The sequence below is a fragment of the Vulpes vulpes genome, chromosome 13 (assembly GCF_048418805.1).
Source record: "Vulpes vulpes isolate BD-2025 chromosome 13, VulVul3, whole genome shotgun sequence".
In the NCBI taxonomy this organism is placed as follows: domain Eukaryota; kingdom Metazoa; phylum Chordata; class Mammalia; order Carnivora; family Canidae; genus Vulpes; species Vulpes vulpes.
Window position 1 is genome coordinate 82590928 of NC_132792.1, and position 20267 is coordinate 82611194.

The 20267-nt window shown below is 41.3% G+C and overlaps 1 protein-coding gene across 1 annotated transcript in view; it reads left to right on the top strand.

Annotated features, from left to right (window-relative positions):
• AFG3L2 (AFG3 like matrix AAA peptidase subunit 2) overlaps positions 1–19177 on the top strand; it is a 38729-nt gene extending 19552 nt beyond the window's left edge. The window contains exons 10-17 of the mRNA XM_026005982.2: positions 927–1080; positions 3551–3658; positions 3758–3883; positions 5881–5991; positions 9320–9435; positions 12551–12751; positions 14664–14858; positions 18349–19177. Coding sequence (XP_025861767.1) covers positions 927–1080; positions 3551–3658; positions 3758–3883; positions 5881–5991; positions 9320–9435; positions 12551–12751; positions 14664–14858; positions 18349–18591 — 1254 coding nt within the window. The 3' untranslated portion in view covers positions 18592–19177. The remainder of the gene's footprint in view (positions 1–926; positions 1081–3550; positions 3659–3757; positions 3884–5880; positions 5992–9319; positions 9436–12550; positions 12752–14663; positions 14859–18348) is intronic.
• The last annotated feature ends 1090 nt before the right edge of the window (positions 19178–20267 follow it).

The window sequence follows — 20267 nt, forward strand, 5'->3', positions numbered from 1 at the left end:
TTTCCAGGTGAGAGCTTTGCAGAGACAGCCAAATTTGAGTTTAGGCAAATGGATGAAGTAGGTATTTAGGGAAGAACATGAGAGGGCCCACCCTCTCTGCTGATCACAGATCTGGAGTTCAGAGGGAGAGGCCCTAGAGGGATGTGATTTATCCTAGGGGATATGTTCAGGGCAGTATAGCAATGAAAACCTGGAATTCTAGGCAGGAAAGGGTGACAAGGAGACTTGGACTTTGGCAAGTGAAGAGGGATGTGAGGCATAGGAGATTGTTTCTGGATCTCTTAGAAGGGGCAGGTGATAGGATGAGACTCTGAATTCTTGGCTGGTAGTGAAGTGTGGGGATGTTCACTCCTTCAATCTACTTGAACTAGTGGCCTGAGGGGATATGTTTAATAGGACAGAATGTAGGTGTAGGGGCTTCACACCTGCTTCTGTAGTGGCAGGGCACTATCTGTCTTATTCTCTGTAGTGATCACTATATGGACATGGTGGGTCACTGCCTTTGCTGTGTGTATATGTACTGCCTAGATATGTTAGTCTCTGCTTGTTAACAGCTGCCTTGGGCATGAAATGCAAACCCTGGAATAGTTTGAACTTTTAAACTGAATATAAAGTTTCTAGTTCTACAGTGTTATCTTTTTGTAGGGCAAAAATGTATAGTATTAAGTTGCTATAAAAATAGCAGATAGTGCCTTTGATATATACAGTAAGTTATAATATTTATAGAAATAGCATTTGCTCACTTTAAATCAGTTACCCACCAACTTCATTTGCCACCTCTTTGCTTCCTACAACTTTTAAAATATGTACTGTATGGTATAGTATGTAACAAAAAGATTTCCTATTGGATGGAAGCGTGATGCTTATTTTAGTAGGAAAATAATAATCACTCATCAAGTGACTTTAGGGGTTATATTTTTATCCAGGTCCGAGACTTATTTGCCCTTGCTCGGAAGAATGCCCCGTGCATCCTCTTCATTGATGAAATAGATGCTGTGGGAAGGAAGAGAGGAAGAGGCAACTTCGGAGGGCAGAGTGAGCAGGAAAACACACTCAATCAGCTGCTTGTGGAAATGGATGGTGAATATTCAAGTCTTTTGTATTTTAAACTATACTTTCTAATTGTTTTCCATATATCTAATGTGAGAATTCTTGTGCTAATAAAGAGTACAAATTTTTAAAAAGTATTCTCTAAAACAGCCCTTTTTTAAAGGCTCTTCTGTACCAATGCAGATAATAGCAAAATATTCTTACCTTGCAACCTGCCATAACTTAATATTGGTGTTAAGGTAGTGTTTGTACCTGGTATTGAAGAAGAGAAAAATTAGTGAAATGATCCACAAAAGAATTATAGTCGTTTTTTATTTTATTTTATTTTTAAAGATTTTGTTTATTTGAGAGAGAGCAGGGGGAAGGGCAGAGAGAATCTCAAGTAGACTCTGAGCTGAGCCCACAGCCCACCGTGGGGCTCCATCTCATAACCCTGAGATCATGACCTGAGCTGAAATCAAGAGTCGGATGCTTAACTGTCTGAGCCACCCAGGTGCACTAATAGTCTCATTCTTGAAACCATTTAGGATTCTCAAGCATCAGGTAAACCATGCATAACTGAGTGTGAATTTGGCAGAGTTTGAATACTCCTACTAAGAGAGTAGCCATCGTTCCACATTAGTCAGCTTTTTTCTTTTGTCAGGAAAGCCAGTTTGTAGGATGTAAGAATGCTTCCTGCTGTAAGATGCATGGATGCTGTTGTGTGCTCAGAGAGGGTGGTACAGTGCTGAGTATTGAATAGCTTTAAATGACGGAGCTGGGCATCATACAGGCACTCCTCAGAGATAGGAGGAGTTCGATTCTAGACCACTGCTGTAAAGTGAATATCATAATAAAGCAAATGAAATGAATGTTTTGGCTTCCCAGTGCATATAAAAGTTAGGTTTACACTATCTACTAAGTGCAGTATGTGTCTAAAAAAATGTACATGCTTTAATCAAAAAATGCTTTATAGCTGAAAAAACACTGGCCATCATCTGAACTTTCAGTGATTTTAATCTTCTTGCTTGTGGAAGGTCTGGCCTCAGTGTTGACAACTGCTTGACTGATCAGGGTGGGGACTGCTGAAAGCTGGATGGCTGTAGCAATTTTTTAAAAGAAGACAACAGCGAAGTTTGCCACAGTGACTTTCCCTTTCACAATTTCTCTGTAGCATACAATGTTGTGTGATGGCACTTTACCCATAGTAGAACTTCTGTCCAGATTGGAGTCAGCCCTCTCAAACCCTGCTACTGCTTTATCAACTAAGTTTACATAATATTCTAAATACTGCAATTGTTTTTTAAGATTTCATTTATTTGAGAGAGAGAACATGAGTGGGGCAGGAGGAGGAGCAGCAGGAGAAGCAGACTTCCTACAGAGCAGAGAGCCCCATGTGGGCTTGATCCCAGGACCCTGGGGTCATGACCTGAGCTGAAGGCAGATGCTTAACCAACTGAGCCCCCAGGAACTCCCTCTCCCATTTTTTAAAAAATAATTTATTTTTAATCTCTACACCCAGTGTGGGGCTTGAACTCATAACTCCGGTATCAGGAGTCACATGCTTCACCAGCTGAGCCAGCCAGGTGCCCCACTTTATGATAATTTCAATAGTCTTCACAGCAACTTTACCAGGAATAAATTCCATCTCAAGAAACCACTTTGTTTATTCATCCCTAAGAAGCAGCTCCTCAATCCATTGATGTTTTATCCCAGAGCTCTTTTGGGACGAGGGTCAAGGCTTGACATTTGAGAAGTGGTCGATAGAACCAAGGAAGTTGAACCTGGCAGAGGTTGGAGGTGGAGTTTGATACCTGTCTTCAGATATTCAGTGGGTTGTCCTGTGACCTAGGAAGGCTAGTTAGACAATTTGCAAATTTAATAGCATTGATTTTATTTATGTGGTTTTGTGTGTGTGTGTGTTTTACAGATTTTATTTATTTATTTGAGCGAGAGAGTGAGTGTACAAGCTCAAGCTGGAGAAGGGGCAGAGGTAGAGAATCTCAAGCAGACTCCACTGAACACGGGGCCAACATAGGGCTCGATCCCATGACCCTGAAATCATGACCTGAGCTGAAATTAGGAGTCAGACGTTCAACCAGCTGAGACACCCAGGTGCCACTAACTCATTGATTTTAAAACATTTAAAAAATGAGGATGCCTGGGTGTTAGTTGTCTGCCTTTGGCTCAGGTCATGATCTTCAAGTCCTGGGATCAGGCTCCCTGCACATTGAAGAGTCTGCATCTCCCTCTCTCTCTCTGCCCCCTACTCTTGCTCCCTTTCACACACACACACACACACACACACACACACACACACACACTCTCTCTCTCTCTCTCTCTGTCTCTCCTCTCTCCCTCCCCCTCCCTCCCTCCCTCCCTCCCTCCCACTTCCCCTCAGCCCCCTCCTCAGATAAATAATAAAATCTTTAAAATTTTTTTTTAACTAAAATCTTTGGTATTTCTCTTTAGAAAAATTATGCTTAAAGCTTTAAGTCTTGCATTTTTGTTATCTCTTTAGGTTTTAACACAACAACAAACGTCGTCATTTTGGCAGGCACCAATCGACCAGATATCCTAGATCCAGCACTAATGCGTCCAGGGCGCTTTGATAGGCAGATCTTTATTGGTGAGATGATCTTCATTGGGTTCAGTCCAGTTCTTTTGAGGAGAGATGTAACTTTTTCACCATGATTTTTTTTTTCCCCTTTAAAAATAATTTCTCAAGGACCACCGGACATAAAAGGAAGAGCCTCTATTTTCAAAGTTCACCTCAGACCATTGAAACTGGACAGTGCCCTGGAAAAAGAGAAACTGGCAAGAAAACTTGCATCCTTAACTCCAGGGTTTTCAGGTGAGTGGAACAGAACCTGCTCTCCTGTGTTAGAAGTCCTGTAAGTCATTGATATTTGCCAGGTACCATTTTACTTTTACCTCTCACTCTGGGGCCTTTTCAGGGTATATTTTTACCTTTTTACTGTGGGAAATTTCAAACATATATAGAAGTTGAGAAGATAGTATAATGAACCCCTCTGTGCACCCATCACTTAGCTTCAAGAATAATTATTAATTCATCTAGAACCTAGCTTATATGTTCCAGCCTCTTCCTGCTGCCTCTGGATTACTTGTATGTGGGTTTTGTTTTTGTTTTAAGATTTATTTATTTGAGAAAGAGAGAGAAGCAGGCTCCCCATTGAGCAAGGAGTACTATGCAAGGCTTGCTCCTAGGACCCTGAGATCATGACCTGAGCTGAAATCAAGAGATGGATGCTCAACCAACTGAGTCACCCAGGTGCCCTGTTAAGTTTTTTTTTAAACAACTCTAATGAGATAATTTCACATACCATAAAACTCATTGGTGAATTGTAAAGTATATGATTCAGTGGTTTTCAGTGTATTTACAGGGTTACGCTGTAACTGCTGTAGTCTAATTTTAGATAATTTTCATCACCCCAGAAGAATCCATTAGTGCAGCCACTCCCTCTACCCACAGCCATAGGCAACCCCTCACCTACTTTCTGTTTCTATAGATTTTCCTATTCTGGACATTTCGTATAGAAAGAATTACACAAAATGTGATCTTTTTATGCCTGGCCTCTTTCACTTAGCATAGTGTTTTCAGAGTTCAAGCGTGTTGCAGAATGTATCAACACCTCATTCCTTTTTCTAGCTGGATAATGTTCCATTATGTGGATAGACCACATTTTCTTTACCTGTCATTTGGCTTGTTTCCGTCTTTTGGCTGTTAGAGATAATGCTGCTATGAACATCCATGTGTAGATTTTTGTGCGAAATGTACATTTTATTCCTCAGGTTATATACCTAGGAGTAGTGCCACTGAGTCACTTTTTGGGGAACTACCAAACTGTTTTCCAAAGTGGCTATGCCATTATGTATTGTCACAAGAAGAGTTCCAATTTTCCACATTCTTGTCAGCACTTGTTATTGCCTATCTTTTGTATTGTGGCCACCCTAGTGGTATTTATTTCATGGTTTTGATTTGCATTTTTCTAATGACTAGTGATGTTGAGTAGCTTTGCAGGTGCCTATTCCAAGAGTGCTTATTTTTATTTTTTTTATTTTTCCAAGAGTTTTTAAATGTAAAATGTAAGTCTTTCTTAAAAAGCAACATTTGGAAAGTCCGAGAGGATTATATATGTAAGTGTATGGTTCTAACCAGAAGAAGCTAGGCTTCTTAAATGTCGCAGGGTCCTAACTTTTTTACTTGTTTTTTATCTTTGGATTTTGGAATTTATAACATTGCAGTATTTGTTTATTGAGTACATACATGTCTTATAGCTTATTTAAGTTACCATATACTTTATCTGAAAAGTGAATTTAAAGAGACTTAGGGATCTGGAAAGCATTTGGCAAGCTTCGTGTATTTAACTTTTGTTATTTAACTGAATGCCCTGAGTTATTTTATTTTATTTTTTTTTATTTTTTTTAATTTTTTTCCCTGAGTTATTTTAATGCTTATGTTTTTCATTATAGTTCAGCGTGTTGCTTAATATCCACATCAGTCACTCTCCCAGCAGAACTTGTAGAACTAGGTTAATTAATGGGCATTTTTAAAGACTGTCTTAGTTGACTGTTATGAGCCGTATTGCCTATAAAGGTAGCTGCCCGTAATTACCTACTACTAATACTTTCATCTTAATTCAAAGGGCAAGGATTGTACTAGGTTATTACTGAATGCTAGAACAGCTTAGGGTTATCATCAATCGAACTAAATTATGTTAGACACTTGTTCAGTCTACTGCTAGTTGAGAAACTGTGTCATCCATGATGTGTGACTAATCAGTTCGAGTATATTTGGTGAGTAAGCTGTTTTGTACATTCATTTTGTAGGAGCTGATGTTGCTAATGTCTGTAATGAAGCGGCCCTCATTGCTGCAAGACACCTTTCAGATTCCATAAACCAGAAACACTTTGAACAAGCAATTGAGCGAGTGATTGGTGGTAAGCAAACTGAACATAACTGAAGTGAGAAGGCTGATAAAGTGAGTTTTAAGCCATGGGTTTTCTGTTTTGGTAAGATCTAGAAGCAGAGAAGTCTATTCACCCAGCCCTGGGGCTACCATGCCCCTGCTGTGTTTCCTCAGTGCTACGAGTCCCCTGTTGCCCTTGCCCAGAGTCTTGTGGAGATGGATACTAGTGGTTTGGGTGAGTCTGAGGCAGCACCCCACACCACGCCTCACTTGCATGGGTGGCAAGCTGCAAGATATCTTCCTCTGAATTATACCAGTCTAGTGTTTTGAAAATTCTCAGAGTCTTGTGGAGATGGATACTAGTGGTTTGGGTGAGTCTGAGGCAGCACCCCACACCACGCCTCACTTGCATGGGCAGCAAGCTGCAAGATATCTTCCTCTGAATTATACCAGTCTAGTGTTTTGAAAATTCTCACAACCTTCCTGTTTCCAAAAAATCGTATTGCCTGAGTTAAATGTGCTGTCTTGCTAAGTATAGGTGATGGATAAACAGGTGTAACAACTCTTTAGCCCGGAAATGCTCACCTCACAAGCACAGTCGGGAATACACATAACATGTTTTTCTTGCTTTCTAGGCACTTTATAATTTAATACCCATTAAAAAGATAATAAGTAATTTCAGAACTTGTGCATTCAAAGAAAGAAAGGACTCTGTAGTCAGGCAGGGCTCTACAGAAGAGGCAGGATTTAAACCAGGTTCAGTTGAAAGAGGAGGTTGGTATTAGAGTGGCAGGAACAGAAGGTGGTTTGGTTACACCCTATGTCTTAGGGAGGGAAAGTAAACCAGTCAGACTCGAATTTCCTTTGGGAAGTAAGGCAAAGCTAGAAATAATTGTTTTTTAAGTCTAAATTTTAGAAAGCCTTGAATGTTAAGCTCTAGGGCTTTTTAAACTGTTGTACTGTGGCTGGTATTGAAGTAACGTGGGTTTTTTCCTGAGCTATTGAGTAGCATGATAATCAGTGATATTTTATTATTTTTAAAAAGATTTTGTTTACTTAGTACAAGTGGGAGGGAGGGGCAGGCTCCCCACTGAGCAGAGAGCCTGATGTGAGGCTTGATGCCAGGACTTGGGATCATGACCTGAGCCAGACACCTAGGCAGACACTTAACCGACTGAGCCACCCAGGTGGCCCAGTCAGTGATATTTTAATAAAAGGAATCTGACTTTGAAGAAGAGGGAAGCATCTGAAGGCAGAGAACCTTGTAATCATTAAATGAGATACTGGGTTTTAGCATAAGTAGTTCCAGTGGTGATAGGCAAAAATAGGACAGCCTTATAGACCATGGGAAGAATGAGGTGCTTCCAGAGGCAGCTGGTTTGGCTGATAAGATGTGCAGAATTTGAGGCGGGGCAGGCTGTCCACATGGAACTCTGCAGCAGCAAGGTGCCACAGGCTCCGGTTCCCATGGTGTGGAGGTGGGTGAGAGGGCTCAGAGGGAAGGGCCCACACAGTAAACACTGCCTGCATTTGGTAGCAGAGAGGAAAAGAGTGAGCCAGCAGAGTGCCACAGGCCCAGAAGGTGCAGCAGCAAGACAAGAAATAGATGCCATTAAAGGAAACCCAGGAGGTTGCAAGAGATGAGAGACAAGGGCAAAGTTACGTTTATAAAGCCCTTGTCAGCAGAATCAAGTGATATAGGACATGGATGGAGGAGGAGGACTTTAGATTTGGCAACGGGATTGTTTTTGGTGACTTCTGACATGACAGTTGCAATTGAGTAGATAATACAAAGCCAGATTAATGGAGATTTCAGTGAGGATCTAGAGGCTAGTATGACGATGTATTTAACCTGGGTTAGGGGCTACAAAAATAACCACTGAGTGAATGAAGAGACTACTTATTCTAGAAATTTGTTACTGAAAGAAAAATCTAAGTTTAGAGTTGTAAGTGGAGTTAAAACAGTTCACTGTAGAGGGAGGTGAAAGCTGTGTGTCTGTACCCTTTAGGTGGGGGAAGAGTCCGTTCTCAGTATGAAAGAGCTCAGAGTGGCAGGGCCAGTAGGGGCCCTCCTGAGGTCCATAATTACCTGCTCACAGCTCAGCTACTGGAAACCAGTCAGGAGCACTTGTTCCGTAGTAAGCTTACTGGGAAAATGAAAAATTCCAGGGATAAACCGGCGGAGGGGGGCAGGGTCCTTGTTGTCTCACATAAGCAAGAACTGCTTATTGCTTGTAACTCACCTTTTTTTTTTTTTTTTTTTTTAAGATTTTATTTATTTATTCATGAGAGACACAGAGAGAGAGGCAGAGACACAGGCAGAGGGAGAAGCAGGCTCCATGCAGGGGGCCCGATGTGGGACTCGATCCTGGGTCTCCAGGATCACACCCTGGGCCAAAGGCAGCACTAAACCGCTGAGCCACGAGGGCTGCCTTATAATTCACCTTCTTAAATCTCCACCCTTGCAGCTCTGTTATCACTGTCTTGGATTATGTCTTTGGGAACATAGCATTCCTTTTTCAATCTTTCAGGCTCATTAATATGTTGTCATTTGAGAAATTCAGATGCCTTACCTTGAAAACTTAATGACTTGTCACAGTGTGATGATCTGTATCAGTACAAACTTTGTAGTTTGTTTCTGTGGTACAAAGATGTGAAGGAGGTTTAGTATCCTCCTAGATCTAGGCTACAGAAAACTTGTACTTGGATGAGGGGTCCCCCAGCTGTGTAGTCAACACATAGGCCCCACACAAGGTGGTCTGTTGGATTAGTTTTCTCATGTCTGCCTCACTACTGGCTCTTGGAACCCCCAGGGCCAGTTGATTAGTATGCCGGGTGCTGCAGCATTGGCCTAGCTGACTCGCTGACTGGGTACTTTCAGATCTTTAGCTAGCTCCATTCTTCCTCTCATTTGCCTTCTATCAGGAATAGACTGCCTGTTGTCTGTGTACCAGACTGCCTCTTTGTTTACCCAGCACTTCATTATTCCAAGTACCTGTGTCAAACAGATCATTCCAGACCTCTTTGCTTTCTCTGACTTTTATGTTTTAAATTGACCTACGTGCCAAATTTTATTTTGCATTTTTGGTTCCCAAAACAAGATATATGGCTTAAAAGAGTGGGTGAGTTAGGGGAAAAGTGGGTCTAGGGGTAGTGAATACATTTTGCAAGTAGCTGGGGTATTTTGGAGTTGGTTCTTTGCTTTTACTCTTAACCTTGGTTGGGAATTTCTGGATTATCATAGGCAGCTTAGTCTCTAAGTCACATTTTAGATAAGGTAGTGTGTAGATTGTATAACTGTCTTTTTATGTCAGTGCCACTGAGGCAGTGGTTTTGGTTTTCTGTTATTATTTTGTCAGGGTTAGAGAAAAAAACCCAGGTTCTGCAGCCCGAGGAGAAGAAGACCGTGGCTTACCATGAGGCAGGGCATGCAGTTGCCGGGTGGTATCTGGAACATGCAGACCCACTCTTGAAGGTAAAGCAGTTTCTGTCAAACAGTGAGTAGGCCAACTGATCGTATGAGCAACTATTTGAGGGAGAAAATTGTATTCCCATGGAAGATAGATATATAAAATTGACTGTGATGTCTGGTAATGATGGTGAGATGAAGAGCTTATGCAGAGAAGTTACAAAGTTTGGAAAGAAAACTATTTAAGGGGACTGACCACTGTCCAAAGCAGACGAATACTGGAGGAGAATTTTCTTTTGAAAAGCAGTAGGTACAAGTGGGTTGGAATTGGGAGTCCATGGCTTTCTTGCCTGAGGGTCTTTTCCACGGCCACAGTGGTGAAAAAGCTGGTCTCATATTGAGGCGGCAGAGGAGAGAATTTAGGATTTTGAAGGACATTGGAAATTTAACAGAATCCTGGAAGCAAGAAGGCTACAGAGGAGTGAGACCCAAGTCCCAGGAGAAACTGCCCAGCTCCCGGCTGACCACTACACTATGCCTGCACAGAGACACCCCAGAGAGCCTGGCAAGAAAGAAAGCAGAGGCCAAAGGGAAATCTGAAAGATGGGTGCAGCAAGTGAGATTGTTAAATTTTTGCTTTTTCAACTGGGTGCGGTCCCCAAACTGGTGCAGCACACACAACAGGAAGGATCAGTCTGACTTGCGGTGTCAGGGGACCACTGGCAGTGGAGGGGAATCCCCTGAAGCAAGGGAACCACAGAGAAGAGAACATTGAAGTGTATGTAAAACAGCCTAGACAGGGGTGCCTGGTTGGCTCAACTGGTAGAGTGTACCACTCTTGTTGACCTTGGGGTCATGAATTCAGGTTCCGTGTTAGGGTAGAGCTTACTTAAAAATATACATATACATACATACATAATATATATATACATACCCAACCAAACACCCTAGATAATCTACAGAGAAGCCACTAGAACCGATAAGTGAAATAAGCAAGGTTACAGAATTCAGGATCAGTATACAAAGATCGGTTGTATTTCTGTATATTAGCAATAAACAATTGGAAAATTAAACTTTTAAAAACTCAATTTTATTTACAACAGCATCCAAAAACATGAAATATATAGGGATACATTTCTTGAAGTACTTGTAGGATATGTATACTGAATGAAACAAGACCTAAATAAAAACAGAAATATGCCTTGTCCCTGAAATGTTATGATCACCGAGATTTCTGTGAAGTTTCAGCACAATCTCTGTTGTAAATATAGCAGACTTTTTTTGTAGAAATTGATAAGCAGATCTAAAGTTTGTATGAAAATACAGGTCAACTAGAACAGCCAAAACAAGTTTGAAGGGGGTTATACCCCCAATTTTAAGACTTTGTATATAGCTACAGTAATGAAGACTAATATTGTGAAAGGAACTAAACAGATCAATGGGATGGAATAGAGCCCAGAAGTACGCTCACACGTAATTGATTAATTGATTTTTAACAGAGGTACCAAAGTAATTCAAGGTGAGGAGGATTGTCTTGCAACAAATAGATCTGGCAACTCAGTGTTCATTTGGGGGGAAAAGCTAACACTGGCTCTCAAATTGTGTGTAAAAAATTAATTTGAAATAGATTGTAAAAGCTAAAACAATGAACATTTAGAGGAAAACATAGGTCAAAATCTTTGTAACCTTCGGTAGGCTATAAAATATTTTAGTACACAAAAAACATGAACCACAGAAGAAAAAGTTGATAAATGGGATATCATCAAAGTTGAAGATGTTTTTGTCTTTGAAAGACACTGTCAAGGAAATCAAAGGCAAACTACATAGTCTGAAAAAACTTGCAGTATATATATGACAAAGGACTTGTATCTAGAATATATAAAAAAAAAACTCTTAAAACTTGAAAATAAGCAACCCGGTGAAATCATGGGCAAAAGATCTGAAGGTATACAAATGGATATTAAGTACATGGAGATACTCAATTTCATTAGTCATCAGGAAAGTGCTAATTAAACCACAATAAAATACCACAGCATAACCATTGAAATGGTTAAAGTTAAAAAGTCTGTCCTAAGTATTGGTGAAATGTCACTCTAGCTGGAGCTCTCATCCTTTGCTGTTGGGAATGTGAAATAGTGTAACCATTTTGTTTTTTTTGTTTTTTTTTTGTTGTTGTTGTTGTTGTTTTTTTTTTAGTGTAACCATTTTGAAAAACAGTTTGGCAGTTTCTTATAAAGGTAAACAAATGCTTCCATACAACCAAACAATCTCACTTCTATATAATCACCCAAGAGAAATAAAAACATGTCTACACTGCTAGATTCATAATAGCAGTAAACTGGAGACAACCCTGATGCTATGCACCAGTCAAAATGAATGAACTATTAATACATATAGCAGTGTGGATGAATCTCAGAAAGAGTTAAGAGAGCAGACACAAAGTACATAACTATATGATTCCATTTATATGGAGTTCCAGAAATTGTGACTAATCCATAGGGACTGGTAGTGTATGTCTAGCTGCCTGGAGCTGGAAGGTGGGGAGGTTAAAGGAGGGGAGATAAGACTCACCGGAAAAGGGATACAATAGAACTTTGCAGGACAAAGAAAAGACTTTCTATCCTTGTGGTAGGAGGTTGTGTTTGTCAAAACTCATGGGATTGTTCAATTAAAAATTGGTGTATTTTTACTGAATATAAGCTGTGCCTCAATAAAGTTGATTTTTTAAAATTTTAAGGAATTTATTCAGTGGCAAAAAGCACTAGGAAAGAAAATGAAGGCTCCTGAGCATCTAGGTCTGCCTTTCCCTTCGTCCTGTGAAGGAGGATGTGGCTGGGGCTCGTGAAGTTGAATGGCATCTAGGCCATGTTTGATCAGGAGTCCTCACTCACCAGCTGTCCTTTTATCAAGACTGAATGATCTCAATTGTGTTTTATAAAAGGATAAGAAATACTTTCTAGAACCCTAAAGTAAAGTTATTCTAAAAGAAAATACTAAGTTATTGTAAGAGAAAATACCCCCTGAACAGTCAACTCCTGCTAGATCTCCTCTTGCCAAGGCTGGAGGGTTGCCAGGCTGTTGTGCTTATTTTTCATCGGCGAGCTTATCTATGTATAGGTAAACATTAGGGTCACCATTTGGTGGTGGAATCCTCAATGTTTTGTATGTTTTCTACTCGCAGGTCTCCATCATCCCGCGAGGCAAAGGACTAGGTTATGCTCAGTATTTACCCAAAGAACAATACCTGTACACCAAAGAGCAGCTCTTGGACAGGATGTGCATGACTCTGGGTGGCCGGGTGTCGGAAGAAATCTTCTTTGGAAGAATTACAACTGGCGCTCAAGATGACTTAAGAAAAGTAACTCAAAGTGCATATGCTCAAGTAAGTATAGAAATGGAGTGTTTTTCTTCCTTGCTTTCTCAATTTGCACGAGTAATGGATATTTGTGGTTGGCTCTAAAAGAGTACTGTTGTGTTTAACTGGCTTATGCTTTTCAAGTAAGAATTCTTAAAAGAAATCTTTTTTTTTTTTTTCTTGGTAGAATAGTATTTAAAGTTTACAGATTTCTCCACTATCTGAAAGTAGAGCATTCCTGTGAATCCTTTTGGAAGTTGAAATGGCTCAAAGCAAAGAAGCACTGTTCATTTACATGGAAAAATTTGTGAATGTTCCCAATTCCCAAAAATAACCTGTGGTAGACTTATACCTTAGATCACATCTTGCTAATGGAGCCTGGCAGTGCCAGTCACTGCTTGGGTTGTGTGCTGCCTCTGCTCACTTCAGAATAAATGCTGAGTGCTCTTTTCACCTTTTTTCATAGAAGGGAAGGTCCACTTTCAATTTCTTGTGTTTAGAAAAAGGAGGTACTGCTGTAGGTCTTTCATAAAAGCAAAGTGGTGTAGCATGAACTTTCAAAAGGCAAGGGATATCTGTAATACTGAGAGTCTGTAAAGCATGTATGCAGAATTTAAAAGTTCCATCATAAGCCTGTGTGATCCCATGGTGCAACACTGCCTGTACCCTGGCCTGTCCCTAAGAGCATCCCTTCTTGATCCCCTCCCTCCCTGCTGGACCAGCCACTCTCCTGACTGGTTACTGTCCTGCACAGACTTTGGGTATCTCTGGTGCATACATCCCCAAACAGTATAGTTTTGCTGTCTGGGCACCTCATGTAAATGACTTTCTTTGGGAACTCCTGTTACCCATATGTCAGCTCTTCTCCTGGTCTGTTACTTTTTTCAAGTCTTTGAATTTTTAATTTTTAAATGACTTTTTTTCTTTTTTTTTTTAACAATTACCTTCTGTTTCTCAGGGCATTATTTGTTGTGGTTGCATGCTCTTGGGTTCTTTGTAGCTTAATGTTCATTTTTAAATAGCATTTTCTTTTATATGTAACTTTTTCCTTAAGGTTTTTTTATTTTTAAGTTGTTCTTTTATTTTTCTATCATTTTCCTGATTTCCTTTAGCTTTTTTGAAGTAGTAGGTTACAGGCTCCATCTTTTTATAGATTTCTTCCCATCGCACTGTCATCATCTAGGAAGATGTTATTCTGTTCCTTACTTTTTTCTTATAATGACTTCTTAGACATTTTTCTATTACCCATTTTACATGAAATGTGCTTTCCTGACCTCTTAAGAGGGAGGAGGTTAAGACAGCTTTTTTAGTTTTATAGCTTTAGAATTCCCTTTTCTGTTGTTTCCATGAAGATTTTAAAAACATGGCTTTCTGAGTTCTCTTGGCTCTGTTCCTGCTTCTCGCTTTCATCTGGGCCCTCTCTTGTCAGTTTGGATTTTACTTCCAGAAACTTCTGAATGTGGGGCTTTGTTAGTATTGTGGGGCTCATAAGGTCCAGGCTAGAGGCTGTGGGTTCAGGAACAGGAAAACGGCAAAACTCCCTTCCAGGGTCACTTGTTCTCAGGTTGGCACTCTGACCTATTCAGGAAGAGCCTGGAAGGCTTGAGTTTTATCCTCTTGGGTCTCTCAGGTTCTTCCTGCTTCTCTACTTTCCCTCATGCAGGGAGAAGTGTCTTGCAGGTCTCACAGATGTTGTCCATGGGCTTCGTGTCTTGTATCCCTAGTCCAGTTTAAAATACTATCTCCATTGCCACCCCTGTCTATACAGAGCACCTTGTCTAAGCCAATCCAAGGCTGCCAGGTATGTTTTGCCTGGTTAAAGAGTAGTATTACAGCGAAGCATGCAGAGTTAATGCCATTATAAAGACTTACTGCCATTTTATAAGGCGGCTTGTCCGCAAAACCAGATGCCCACCGCTAATCATATATTCTTTTTCAGATTGTTCAGTTTGGCATGAATGAAAAGGTCGGGCAAATCTCCTTTGATCTCCCACGTCAGGGCGATATGGTTTTAGAGAAGCCTTACAGTGAAGCCACTGCCAGACTGATAGATGATGAAGTACGAATCCTTATTAATGATGCTTATAAAAGAACAGTGGCTCTCCTCACAGAGAAGAAAGCTGATGTGGAGAAGGTAGGTGCTAGTTGTATCAGTAATTCTCTACATGGTTAAAGTGACGGATTGACTATTTGGGTTGGTTTGTAGACCTTAGCATTCCCTGTAACTGGCTAACTCTTGGATTCCTTTCTTCTTTCTGATTCTGTGTGTGCTCTCTGTGAGGAGGTAGGAGTGCAGTAGTGAACAAAAGTAGGACACAGCCCTGGCTCTTGTGGCTTTTAGCAATGTGAGTGCAGGATTAATTGAATCTGCTAATAACCACAAAATACACAATCGAGTCAGCCCTCCTCCCTACCCTGTGTTTTACTTGTCCTCCTCAGGAAGGAGCACAGTGGACTGACAGTAATTTACCATTTATTTTTTATTTATTTATTTATTTTTTACCTCTGGAATAAGCAGGTAGTGATGAAAGGGCAAATAAAAGCTAGCCCAACTAGATTGGGAATTGGCACATGAAAATTACCTTTGGCTTAATTATGAGCTTTTTGCGAATAAACATGCTCTGTTTTCTCCATATGATAGCACCTTCCAAAGGGAGAGTTTCCTTCTGAATTCAGTGGATTTTTTGCATCCAATAAACTCTTTAATTATGAGGGATTGACACAGATAAAAGAATAGTCCAAGATACACCATTCCATCAGTAAGGCGATCCAAAAGCATCCATGCTGTCTCTTCACAAAAGTGCCCCAGTGCAGGTGGAGTGAGCTGGTGTCCGGCACACTGCAAAGCATGCACAGAAGCTCTGAGGAAGGAAGATCAGAGTGGTCGGGGAAGGCTTTGTATAGAAGATAGAACTTAGATTTTATGTAGAAGGATAGTCAAGTTACAGTGAACATGGAGAGGAGGAACATAGCAGATGGCAGCGTGGAGGGACCTTCAGTACCCAGGTTCTCAATAGCTAGCTAGAAAGTTTAGAAACACCGTTTTAGAAATAAGATTGACCTTCTCTAGAGTGTTGAAATGGTAACGTTCATCATTTGAAGGGGAGTATGGCAGCAGTGTGCCAGCCCAGGGGAGTGGCAGAGACTGCTCAGAGGCTGCTGCAGGTCTCACATTCCTGACACGGTGCTAGGGCTGGCAGTGGAAGTAGGGCAAAGGCAGATCTGAGAAACCAAGATTTATTGGTTAAAGCATAGACTGAACGAGAAGAAAGCCCTTGAGATGACTCCTAGTGGCAAACATGGCGGGGGCTGGGGGTGGAGGGAATCATTCTTGAACCCAAGAGAACATGGGCATTGGACATTTGCAGTGAAATTTGGACAGGAGGTCCAGGCTGGAGATCAGATCTGTTGGTGGTCCATCTCATAGCCAGTTGTGGAAGACAGTGGAGGAGCTCACTCAGGACCCTGGCTGCAGGAGCACAGTGTGCATGTGCAGATTCAAGAGGAGGATGCCACGTGCACACCACAGATGCCAGACAGGTCCAGGGAGTCTCACACAGTTATCTGTCCTTCTGCATGTACAATGCACATACTGCTAGTGGTAACAAAAGCATGTTTGGGAAAGGGAAATTGGTTCACTGGAGTGAGGATCTTGAGATACTGCAGACTTCAGAAGTACCATCTGGTCCATTCGAGAAAATTAAATCTGTGAGGAGTAATGTTGAGTCAGCCAGGAGATACAGAGCCATCAAAAGGAGAGGTGGCTGGAGGCTTCGCTGTTAGGACTAGTGTCCTCCATTCTGGGCCTCCGTTTACTCTCTGGGGACAAGATAATACGTAAGGGTTAAGCTTTAGGAGAATAAGGGTAACTGGCTAGCTTCACCCATTGTCTCCTGTGTACCAGGCACTGCCTAGATGCATGAACTTCTGTCCAACTCCCTGCAGCCTCAGGAGAGGTTCTTCTTCTTACAGAAGAAACCAGTACACGGAGGGGTTAAGTCCCTTTACTTAAGGTCATGCAGTTGGTAAGCAGCAAGACCAGGGTATGGGCCCAGTGTCTGCAGAGTCCTTGCTGTTAACCTCAGACCAAGCCTGTGCTTTTGCATGTGGCTGCTCCTAATTGAAGGGTGCCTTAAGCACACTGGGTTTTAAAGATGTATGAAATAAAGAATGTAAAATATCTCAATATTATTTATATCGTTATATGCTAAAATGTACGTGTATACAGTACATGATACTATGTTTGGGGACACCTGGATGGCTCAGTTGGTTTAGCGTCCATCTCTTGATTTTGGCTCAGGTCATGATCTCTGAGGGTCGTGAGATTGAACCCCACATCAGGCTCCATGGGAGGTCTCCTTCACATTCTTTCTCCTTCTTCCTCTCCCTTCACTTTCTCACACTCTCTCTCTAAAATAAAGAAAATCTTTTTTAAAAATGATGCTGCATTTGGTATATTGGGTTAAATAAAATACATTATTGCACTGTAAGTGGTTACCCACAACTTTGTAAAATAGGCAAATTGAGAAGTAATAGTGGTTTAAGAAGAAAACCTGGTTACGTTTTTAAGTTCTTCCCTCTTAGAAATATACACAAAAATATATATGGATAAAAATATGACAGTTGAGATTTTCTTCAGAGTAATCTAGGGAGTAGATGACTCTAAGTTGAGGACTGTCAATAGTGCCTACATGGGGATTTGTTAGTCATTTTCTGCTTTTGTGCATATTTGCAGTTTTCCATAATAAGGCTTTTAAAAATTGATAAAACAGAATAAAATTGCTTGATTATTTGGCATCTCTTAAAAACATGCCATCTGGTTTAAAGTACAGATAAGTCAAATTTCTAAGTAGGGAGTTACCTCAGGAACTAATAAATCTATTTTGTGAAGTCAGTTGATACTTTTACCCTGCTTTGCTGTCTTTGTGTGATGGTCTGATGCTCTAATAACCACGCTCCTGCTCCCCTGACACCCTCCCTCACCTCCATACACATAGGTGGTCAGGTGTCCCTTTCCTGGTGTCCTGTTAAGATGTATACTGTCCAATTTGTGGTTCAAACATAGAAACGACTAGAACTTCAAGGTACATGTTTTCATATAAACCTTCCTGGCTTCCTTTTGTGTCTCTGCCCTTGTGTGTCTGTTTTTTCCAACTAACTTTTTAAACGTTCTGCTTACCCTATTTCTACCCTTTCTCCCAACTTGCACTTGCAGCCACTTTTATAACTTTGTCACGTTTCCTTCCAGACTTTTTTATATAAGCACATAGAAAGATATATATTTCTCTCCTTTTAAAGGTAAATATAGTATACCATACAGGATGTATGCTTTTCTCACTGAATATGTCTCTCCAAGATGTTTATAGAACAGATTCTTCATTACAGGTGCATAATTGTTCATTGTGTCAATGTATTGAAATGTAGTTAGCCCCGCCCTTACTGGTAGACATTTGGTTTTCCAACAGTTTGTATATTTTACTCTAAAATCCTGGGACTTGTCTATATCTTTCTCGGTAGGCTTAAATCCTGTTTTGGAATGGGGTTAGCTATAAATTTAAAAATCATTAGCTTTGCAAAGACTTTTGCTAAGTAATTGCATTTAATGGGAATTGTTCATGTTCCAGGTTGCTCTTCTGTTATTAGAAAAAGAAGTATTAGATAAGAATGATATGGTTGAACTTTTGGGCCCCAGACCTTTTGTGGAAAAATCTACCTATGAAGAATTTGTAGAAGGCACTGGCAGCTTGGATGAGGATACTTCACTTCCAGAGGGCCTGAAGGACTGGAACAAAGAACGGGAAAAGGACAAAGAGGAGACCCAGGATGAAAAAGTGGCCAACCAGATTCAAGATGGGAGACCGTTTTAGTTCGTGGTTTCGTGGTCAACTCTGGCTTTCTCAGAGGAATAAGGACACTGCGAAGTTGATCATAACCATCTGCTGACCGGGTTGAGATGGTGGGAAGAGGAGTCCTTAGTCCTCAGCCTCTGAAGTCACAGCCTGGGTGCAGGGTGACTTTCTGAAGGCCCAGGAGAATGTGTCCCCGAGCCCATCAGGCTCTCAGACAGTGGCTGGGAGCAAGGAGAGGGCACCCAGCACTGCTCCCTCCACTATCCGTGGTGCCAGCTGATGTGTGTCGGGGATCGACCATGTGTGGAGGCTTGCCAGTGTGGGAGAGGTGTATTTTTCTCTTTCCATCACCCACTCTTCATTCCTGTTTCCCTTCAGAGTTTCCCCTCTGTGGATGAGCTGTGAAATTAAATTGGAGTCCTGATAAGAATATTTTGACTTAATACTTTAAAGATCGAATCCAGATCACATATTGCTGTTTTAATGGAATGGTTTTCTACGGAGAGCTATAACATATCTAAAAATATGAATGTATTATGTAAATATGGCTTCTTTACATCAAAAATAAAGTGTACTGTACTTTTTTCCTTCTGAATTCAACAAAGGGTCGCAGTTTTATGCTTGGGGTCTTTTCTTTTAGAAAGCATTATGGAAAGGAATTAAGTATTCTAACTGTGGAGAGAAGAATCCTTCAAAAGCTAGTCCTGCTGGTTCTTACCAGCACCCACAAAAGGCTTGGTAACTTCTAGAATTAATTGTACATTCTGGAATGATGAACTCTGGATATAAAGAACGTTGATAGGAAGTCAGTTACAAGAATCTGTGACAATGGCATCAGTTTACATCCTCACTAGGCTGGTGGTGACAAGATGTGGTCCTAGCATCTGGGTCTAGAAGACCTTGTGGGACCACGGCAGGTCTGGCAGGCTGTCTCAATCCATCACGTGGATCTCAGTTATTTCAGCTTGCCTTGTGTGTTGATACAGTTAAGTATGTTGTGGGAACAACACAGACTTCAGACACAGATTCAGGTGGCATCCCTGGAACAGACAGTACTGAACAGACCGGGAGGGAGGTGTTATGGGGAGACTGCTGTGGCCCAGGAGCACTCCTCCAGGTGGCCCAGAGGTGCTGAGCTCTAGCTCACTGGACTACAGAACCATCTGTGAGGACACCGGTAACTCAGTGTGACGGGCATGGGGCCTTCCTCAGTTTCTGCTGTAGTCTCCACTGCTCAGTGCAGTGACGTACAGTTGTAACAGATCTACTGCCTCCCTTCCTCACAGGATGCTGTGGGAGGTGGTTCAGTGAAGAATTGTGTGAAGGCTGTATGATTCACTTGGCCATGGGTGTTCAGTGTTCTGTTCTCCACACAATAAAGAGACTACTTCCTGGTACCACTGCAAGGAGAGGTGCCAGCATGTGCGGAGCTCTGATGGGCCTTGGCTGTGAGGCCTGTGTAGTCGAATGAAGTGGATGGTGCCAAACATGGGTCAGGTTTGATGCAGTAAAAAAAGGGACGAGCTGTACATGAGATGGTCAGATGGTAACTCACCTGCATTCCTAGTTCAAGCTTGTGGAGTCCTGGGAAGGCAATGGCCTGGAATAGCTACCACAGCCATCCGCAGGGTTCCTGGTCTGCACCCGGAAGCCCACAGCACTGTGGTGAACATTGTTCACGTTGGCTCTTGCAC